Source organism: Typopeltis vanoorti, chromosome 14 (genome assembly GCF_054136105.1).
Source record: "Typopeltis vanoorti isolate ZY-2024b chromosome 14, IOZ_Tvanoo_1.0, whole genome shotgun sequence".
Lineage (NCBI taxonomy): Eukaryota > Metazoa > Arthropoda > Arachnida > Uropygi > Thelyphonidae > Typopeltis > Typopeltis vanoorti.
Window position 1 is genome coordinate 27396489 of NC_143562.1, and position 9803 is coordinate 27406291.

The 9803-nt window shown below is 35.0% G+C and overlaps 1 protein-coding gene across 1 annotated transcript; it reads left to right on the forward strand.

Moving 5' to 3' along the window:
• The first annotated feature begins 6959 nt into the window (after window positions 1–6959).
• LOC150099325 (uncharacterized) lies at window positions 6960–8951 on the forward strand. The gene has a single exon (XM_090404317.1). It carries the CDS (start codon window positions 6960–6962, stop codon window positions 8949–8951), a length of 1992 nt encoding a protein of 663 aa, XP_090260443.1.
• Window positions 8952–9803: the final 852 nt, after the last annotated feature.

Below are 9803 nucleotides of genomic sequence, written 5' to 3' on the forward strand. Positions count from 1 at the left end.
TTGTATAAATAATCAAGAAACGTCGTATCTTGGCCACATCATGAGAAACAGCAAATACCAACTTCTACAAACTATTTTGGTAGGAAGAATTGATGGCAAAGGAACTAGAGGAAGAAAAAGAATATCATGGTTTGACAACATCAAGACATGACAGGAAAGAGCAGTGCACAACTGCTCAGATTAGCACAAGAGCGCAGTTTGTTCGCCAAGATGGTCGCTGACCTTCGATAGAAGATAACACAATAAGACGAAGATTTAAAAAACAAATATAATTTAAACAACAATTTGACTGGTGATACAGAACAATTCAGATTCTACCCAAAAAGCTAAGAATAGTCTGTCAGGTAGCATCGTAAAATATGGACTGTTCCAAGTAATGCTCTTTTTTGTAGGTCATATGGGGTCACGTTGTTGATGTTTAATTGCTGTAAATAATTGGATAGCTTCTTTGAAATTGCGCCAAGTGCCACGGTAACTATTGGAATAACTTTGGTGTGTTTAAACCACAGCCTGCCAACTTCGATTGCCAGATTTCGATATTTAGTAATCTTTTGCGGTTCTCTGTTGTTAATGTTGTTATCACTGGGTGCTGCGATATCGGTAATCCAAACCTGTCGATGTTCGACAATTGTGATGTCAGATCTATTTTGTTCCAAATGCCGATCAGTTTGTATTCGAAAGTCCCAGAGAATCTTTGCTGTTTCGTTTTCCGATACTGTCTCTATTTTATGCTAGCGCCAGTTATCAGATGTAGAAAAGCCAAATTTTTTGCATACATGCGAATGAATTATTTTGGCCACTTGATCATGGAGGTATTTATAGTCCGTTTGAGCTATCTTGCTGCAAGAACTGATTAGATGTTCTACAGTATCATCTTTCTGATCGCATAATCTGCATTTCATGTTATTATTGATGTTCAAAATTTTTTATTTCATTGCATTAGTTTGTAATGCCTGTTGTTGAGTTGCTGGAATAAATCCTTCTGTTGCTTTTTGTAATATATCCATATTGTAGCCATTGCCACGTCTTGTTTATGGCAATTTTTTTGGTCAGTATCTCTAAGAAATTGGCTATGCAAGGGTTTATTTTTCCAGCGCACATATCAGTTATTTTGCTGTTCCTTTTTGTACTTGCATTTGTTTGCTTTTGCTTTCAAAAGACCCTCTTGTGTAACTGTTTGAAGCAGTTGTTTATTATTATTATTATTATTATTATTATTATTATTATTATTATTATTATTATTATTATTATTATTATTATTATTATTATTATAGTTTCTAGTCCCTGCTAATGGTATATAATATTGTCAGAATTACTTCAAGTTCTACAGTTTTGAGTTTTTGGAATGAAAAACCCGATAATAATTATTGTATATATATATATATATATATATGAAATTAGCTAACACCTTTTATTTCCTTATAGGGAGCAGGCGAGGCCTTTTTATTAAGCTTTCAGAGACTGAATGTGAGTTCAATCTTCACTGGTAGCCATCAGAGAAAGCTCTCACCCCCTATTCTACTAATTATAAGTGGCAACCGATGTAGAGACTGGAAAACAAGTGTATCCCTCAATTGGTACCTAATTTTAATAGGATATGTTACTATCGGAAATAATGTAGATTCTGTGGTAGATTTTCTTGGGTTTAAGGGACAAAAAACCCGAGGTTCTTGGAGAAATAATCCACTTGCCTGTGCCAGAGATCGAATAACTCGGAATCGGTCAAAGAGTCTTAGAAAAATTCCTGTAGTCGGTGACTAAACTTAAAGTTAAGACTATCTTCGGGCTGCTTAGCGCAAAGGATGCAAGCATCACTTACACTGAGCTAGACATTATTACTTTCTGAAATTATTTGTTATTAAAAATATTGAATTCATGGAGCAGCACAGGACAATGTGCTGCGAGCACTATTTGAAATCCTTTATATAAATGATATTGCCACTTAAATTAATGATTTATTGAATTGTTTGCAAACGTCATGAAACTGGGGATAGTTTTTAACAGTAGTGATGATGTAGTAACTCTTCAGGAAAATGATTAAGTTGGAAATGTCAGCAAATAAATGGGGAGCCCAGTTTCACGTTGCTAAATGTAAAGTTTGGAATTTTGGGAACAGCAGCTAAGATAATAAATACTCTATATGTGGAATTATGCTGGAGGAAGTTGACGAAGCACAGGATGTTTGGGTTAAGATGGATCGAAAGTTGAAAATTTAAAACATGTTGTAAAGGTGATTAAGATCTCAGAGGTTTGCTGTAATATTAAGACAAACATTAATCAGCACAGATAAAATGATAGTGATTACACTGTAGAAGGCGCTGATCAAGCCACATTTGGATATTGTGCCAGAGGGTGCAGAGGAAGTTGACAAGAATGATTTCAGGACTGTGGAATGCTATAAGGATAGAGTGAAATCATGTAATCTGCAGAGCTTGGCTGATAGAAGGGTAAGGGAGAAGTCTAAGCTATTGAGAGGTATTTACTGGATGGATATTAGACAACTTTTTCAGACCATTTAAATTAAAGAAGGGGCGATTTTTCATATTAATGACACAAATGGAACTATGCCTTTATTATCATTATCTAATGGTGATGCTGTGTTAAGATGGATTCTAACAAGGCCTGATTTCGCATAACGGGTGTAATACAATGGTTTTCTTTACGATTTTTGTGAAGTGTGCTTACATACTTCTTTTATGCTATTTTTTCAGCTATCATTCTGATAACACTTTTCATATTTTTTTGTTCCTCTCCTCCCAAATACACATACCAACTATTGAATTAGAAACTAATACTCAGTTGGACATCCTTTAATCCGAATTATTTTGTAGGTGCGACTTGCCATAGATTACACATGATGTTGGATTGCATCTACTTCTACAACATACCAGCAGTTCATTAGACAGTCATTTAACTCGCTCAGATTTGAAGTAGGAGGACATTGCTCTAGGATCTGTTCTTCTATCATGTCACATACTGTACATTCTCAATGGGAGTTCAGATCCGGATTTTGTCGTCGCCAGAGAAGATGGCAGAAGTCACTGTAATGCGTGTTGAACCACTGCTGAACAATTCTTGCGCGTTAGATAGCATTGTCGACCATAGAACAACCGTCACCTGCTGGATGAAAAGTCAACATTGCAGGATGGACTTCATCGGCAAAAATGTTTACATATTCAATGGAGAACACCAGACCTTCCTACAATATCATGGAAGTCGTTCTGTAACAACAGATTAAACAGAACATGTCCCATCCATAACATCACCTCCAGAACCTTAAGTTGTATTTAAAAGGTAAGTTGGGTCATTGCTTCATGGAGCTCCCACCAAACTCTCTGCCTCCCGTCGATAGAGAACAAAGTGTACCGTCACTCTTGGACCACATGACGTTTTACCAATCTTCCACTGTCTAGTGATGGTGTGTTCCTGACATCAGTGTAGACGAACTTTTTCGATCATCGCAGAAATTAATGGTTTCCGTGTAGGCATGCGACAGCCAATTCTAATCTTGCATTTCCTGGGCATAGTTCGGTGTGATATGAATCGGAAACAGCCTTCATTATATGCATTGGTCATTTGCTGCACAGCAGACGTTCTATTTGTCTGTACAAGCCTTTTCAGAAAACAATGGTATCGTTACTCACAGACTGTCTTAGAACTAGAGTTATGCTTCTTAGGCATGCAATGTAGATTATTCTTTCACTTATTGTATACCTGGGATATCTCACCTTTTGAGAAACTAGCCAGCTCTGCTGTTTCCAAAATAATGATCTAGACAGATGCGCACATCACAATAAGCTCGTTACCAACAGCATTGTTAAATAGTGTCCTAGAACAAGTGGTGATTCACCTGACAAGAAGTATTTTTCAGATGCGCTGCGTATGTAGTGACGTTTTCGTACATCCGCGTAAAGGGAGGTCAAAAGAATGATCTGAAAGGTCAGATCAAATTGAAATTGCCGGTATATTCTGATGTTATTGCATCTGTCTTAATGGTTCACATCCATTTTTATTGTGGTCTTCTTTTTGAACTAATTAGGAGACTATTTTTTGTTTGCCAACTGTTTGGTGGTTTTAGGCTCGCAAAGCCGTGTTATTTTGTTTCTGAGATAGTGGTTTCTTATCTTTCTCCAGCATTTCATTGATCAGGTGCCGGGTTTCCTTTACGTCGTTCTCGGCTGTTGTTAATTTTTTCTATAATAGTTTCTTTTTGCAGTTCTAGTCTGTGTTTTTGAGTAATTCCGTTTTCTTTTGTATTCAGCTTGTAAAATTGCGTTTAGGTCAACTCTTAAGTTGTTTCCATAGGGCAACTTTTCTTTATATATCTATTAATATGTTGTCTGTTATCCATGGATTCTGTCTGGTTTGGGAGTGTATTTTTATTTTTGATAATGCTTTGTTATATATTTTATTAGGTGTTTAAGTTTTGTATATGCAGCATCAGCAGAGCCTGAAGATGCTGTCTGCATCCAGTCTATTTTATCGATTTCGTCATTTACTATAGTTTCGTTTATGATACTATTATACTGGTTTGTGGTTTCAGCGATTTTTAAGGCTTCTTGTTCAGTATGCAGCTGTAGTGCAGTGGCATGGTGGTCTACCAGTTTACACGTTATGACTGCTGCTGTATAGCTGTTTGGAGGAACTCGTATATTTATGTGATCAATACAGGATGAGACGATTGTATTTTTGACTATCTCTTCTCGTGTATACGACCGTATGGATGGACATTTTGTTATATGCTGATAGGAGGCCTAGGTATTGTACTGTGTTGTTATTATGTTCATAATGTTTATATTTATGTCTCTATTATTATCAGTTGTTCTGAGGTGCTTTCTTCCGTGGTAGAAAGGCATCTGTTTAATTATTCAAGAAATTGTGTGGCGCTTAAATTGGGTGCTCTGAGATTGCGTTTAATATCAAGGTTCTTGTTTCATATTTTTAATTTCGATGTATATATTTTTCCTATATTCTAATTTATAGTTTATTTCTATTGCTTCTAATTTATGTATTCTAAATATTATTATACGTGTTTTTTATGTGTTGGAAATTTGACATTTGGTAAATGGTTGCCTCTTGATTATTATGAATACTTCTCTTAATACCAAAATATCTATGTTGTCTGTATCTTCCTTCAGATTAATTTGCAGGGTCAGTCAATTTTTTGAATTTTCTTGATGTTCATATCGAGAATAGATAGTCTTTTTTCGAGTTTAGAATGTAGCAGCTGTCATATTCCGGGATAATTAGATGTACTTGGTAGTCTGCGTTCATGTGGGTTGGTATGTTGTTCCTTTCTTTAAAACTCATCAGTGTTCCTTTTAATGTGGCAGCCTGTTGAGAACTTCTACGGATTTTATTTGGACTGTCTTTACATCTTGTGTCTTTCTAAGGAATATTTTACTGTCTCATTCATATAAACTGGTAGTTTTTCGGTTGCGACTTTCCTTGCATGGTAGAATAGTTTCTGATAATATGGTCTTAAGTACTCGGATAGGTAGATTGGGGTGTTTTCGTGATATGCATTCAGATCCTTGGCTATTTTATTTAATTTATTTATTTTTTATTCTGCTAGCTTGTATGAGGTTATCTTTTGTCAGGGTGTTAGTGAGTCGCACTACGACGGGGGGGGGGGAGTCGAGAAAAACCTTTTATTTTCCCTTTTTGATGTAATCGATGAACCGGCTGGATATCTTTTAGTTCTATGGGAGCGCCAATTTTCTGGCTTAGTCCAATTATTGTGTCCTTTAAATATTCTGTAGCAATTCTGGGAGACCATCTATGAGTTGATCATTTTTATGCTGTTGTTGGTTTAGATGTTCTAATGATGTTGTTTTAGAGAATATAGTTCTTGCCGTAATTCCGTTGACTCTTTGATTAAGTTATGCTGTCTTTCCGTTAGTACTTTTTCGCTGTTTGTAATTTCTCTAACGGTCAGCAATACTTCTACAGATGTTATTAAATTTAATAAAACGCCTCATATTAGTTAAATTTTTCCGTATTTGTGGGGTATGTTTTTCAAATAGTTCTCCAACAAATATGATTGAGCAGTCTTTGTTTCGTAATATATTTTTTAGTGATATATTCAAAGTCGACTCGCCTGAGTTTTCTTTATTATACTTCTTGTTCTTCATTTCCTCTGCTGTTTGTTGCTGGTTGCTGCATTGGCAGCTGGGTTAGCTGTTTGTTGTGGGCTGTTTCCCGCCTGCCATTGAAGGCGACATCCCTTTGTTTTGCCTGCACTGTGGACACTTCCACTCATCACGCATTGCCAACTGAGAAAATCCATATTTCGCTGGCAGCTCCTGCATGTTATGTGGTTTTCTTCCTCTGTTTAGTCTCCCTGGCATTTATAGCACTTCATATTTCTGGTTTTGACGATCCTGGTGTGACTGTTAAAATGACGACTTCCTTTGTTCTCCTGTCGCGTGGTTTACCACCGTTTGCTTCAAGCTTTGAAAACTTATAACTTACTTATCGCCTAACAGATTTGATTTTTACATCAACATGTTTGGATTGACGAACGGAATTTATTGATACATTTTGAATATTAATCCACTACTAAAAAAACTCTACTTTACAACTTAAAAAATCGGAGTGTCGAAATAATAATAATAATAATAATAATTTACTATCTATTATCCAAATTTTCTCTCGAACACATTAACTTTCATAGTTATATGTTCGGATCGCCAGGGAGCGCATCGTAACTTTGTTTTAACGACAGTATTCTATTCTAAAAAAAAGGTCGTTTTCGAAACGCTTAATGGTTAAACTGTGCTTGATATATGCAAACTAAAGATTTAGTAAAATCCAACTGCATTTTTGAAATGCATTTATTTGTATTATATGGTATTTAACCATTCATCAATGGTTACTGTATTTTCCAGGTATGTTACACTACGCATCTGTTTTCACTAATAATAGTGATCTATATTAATAATTTTTCCTCCATTAAAATGGCTAGTGCATATAAAAGTGAACTTGCGTTAGTAGATCTTTCGGACGATGTACTTCTGAAAATCTTGTCGTTATTGCCTGCACAGGATCTTTTAAATGTTAGAGAAGTTAACCAAAGGTTTAAGAAATTTTTTAGTAATAAACATCTGATGAGGCTAATAAACTTCCACAGGATGCAAGCAATATCTATGCAAAAGGTTAAATTTTTATTCTCTGCCAAAGTACGATCGTATAGCATCAGAATACTAAATTTTAATTATTGCAGCTGGATCAGCCCTGTTATATTAGCAGAGTGTGTAATGAAGTGCAAAAATCTTCAAGCCTTGTGTATTGTAAATTGTTCCATTAATTTGACAGTACTTTCGCATATTATAACACATTTACCATCACTCAAGGACGTTTCATGGTCTTTTGAATTTGGAAAAAGTGAAAGAGCAATAAACAACTTTGTAGAGTTATCTGCAAACAAATTTATAAATATACGTAAATTGTATTTTGAAATAGGTAAAAGAGCGATGGATTTTGCGATACTTCAGTGTTTTCTTGCGAAGTGTAATCGGTTGAGTAGTTTACATCTGTATGTCATAGAATGTACATATCCCCATCTTGATATTGGCCGTTCTCGTTTGAATCCAGTTCTGTACAGCTTACCTCTAATGGATAGTTTGATGGTAACATCAGAAAGGATACCCTACATAAATCCCTTGTTCAGTGTAGATGGCAGAGAGATCTTCTGGAAAATTATGGACACTATATTGAATACTAGAGAACCGAAAAGGAACTGGAAGAAATTTTGTTGGTATATGAACAAAGTTGATTCTAATGGATCGTTTCCTAAATTAAAAGTATCTAATACTTTTTCCAGGGTCACGCATCTATCCCTTTATAATGATAATACAAATGTTAAGCAGCTTGTTTTTAGCCAAGTCCTTCCATCTACCTTGGAATATTTAGAACTTGTTGGATTTGAACTTAATATTGAAGATGTAGATGATATACGCAGAATGGGAGGAAAGCAGCTGCGAAGCCTCCATATCTGCAACAATACGTGGAACTCTCTCTTGCCTTGTAACTCATTCGTGGATCTTTTTCAAACATGCAACAATATTACTGAACTAAATTTTCTTAATTCTCACTTTAGTGAACGAAGTAGACCTGCTTTGGCTATCAGATGCTTAAAGTTTCTAAAAAAGCTGGCTATTCCCTCATGTGTGGTTACTAATACTCGTGAGGAACTAGAACCTACCGAAGCACCCAGCCTCCCTAAAAAACGTCGGAGAGTTACCATCTCAGAAAATAGTAATATTTCATCTTTATTTCTGATCGCAAACAATTGTTCTCTCATTGAAGAGTGCGATATTAGAGGATGTAAAGTAACTGGATGCTCAAGTACTGCACTATGCACAGATGAAGACTTGAACTATATTTCGAGTTTTCAATATCTGAAGTCCTTGACTCTCTCACATCTTGAACATGTGAAAGATGCGTCATTTTTATGCTCTGTATCCTATCATTGCAAGTTAGTGAAGACTCTACGGCTCAGGTCACTTGGGACTAGTAGAAATGTTGCATACGTGGGATCGGTGTTAAAAGCGTTATACCGTTTCAATGCTTTATCTGATTTTGTTCTAGAAATTAGAATCAGTCATTTGAAATCTGCAATTTTTTGGAACGCTGTGTCAAATGCTCGCAGTTTACGTCGACTTTGCTTGATACCTAAAAGATATGATTATCTTACTTCTCTCAGTGATTTCGATTTTACTATCATTTCTACTAAAGTTGAAAAAATGAATAACTTAAACGTGCTCCACATTCATGCAGATATCCCAAATTCTAAGCAGCTATCAAAGGCATTACAAAAGAGTCGTAACATTTCAAAGAAACTCTTCCTACACATTCAAAGGCATGAGGGATTGAATCACTGTCTTCCCAGGCACCATTTTAAAGAACTTTGTTTGATGAATTGCAGTATAGCTAATTGTCCTTCTTAACTTAAACCTTATTTATGTTTTTGTTAATGTAACACAAAGGTTTTTTTTTAAATTCTCTGTAACTTAATGTATGAATATTTATTGTATTTATCTTAAAGTATCTGATTTCGTAGTTAATAAAATTGCATTGTTGTTGGTTGAAACTAAAAAGAAAATGTTCAGTAATATGAAATACAGAAAGACGTTAAATTACAGCAATTAAATGATTAGTTCAGATTCGGTCAGCATCCATGTTCCCTTAAGATATATCACTAATTCGAAACATTATTATACCAAAATGACAAGTGCATTGGTTTAGCACAGTGCGATTTACCGTATGTCTAAGTATTTTAATAAACCAGGAAAATAAATAATTAAAAGACAATTTTAATAGGATGTTCTGTTTTATCAAAATATGGGAGAAGCATTGTAAACCATAATGCAAATATACTTGTCGTTTAATAATATATCAATAATGTGTTATTTGTAGACGAGAGACACTGTAACTGTTCTAATATTGCATTATATTCTCTGACATTATAGCATCTGAAATGAACTTGCAGCAGGAAATATTTTACGTCATGGCCGCCATTGCATTTCGGTTAGAAAAGAAGATTGTTCTAAATTATTCTCATGCATATTTCATCTCAATAAGTTAAACCACACCATGCACACTTCCACTTAGAAAATTTCTGAATACACTTTATTTGTATTACTTTGAAAAGGTTTGAATCTAGCTGGAAATGTAATGGAATATGCTGTCTCCGTACGAAGTTATAAGATTTCAAGTTCCAAAAGACAGCTATTGAAAAATACTTCATTGATGTCAATAATAAAAATAAAATTTATTAGATGTACCGATATATTCGTATG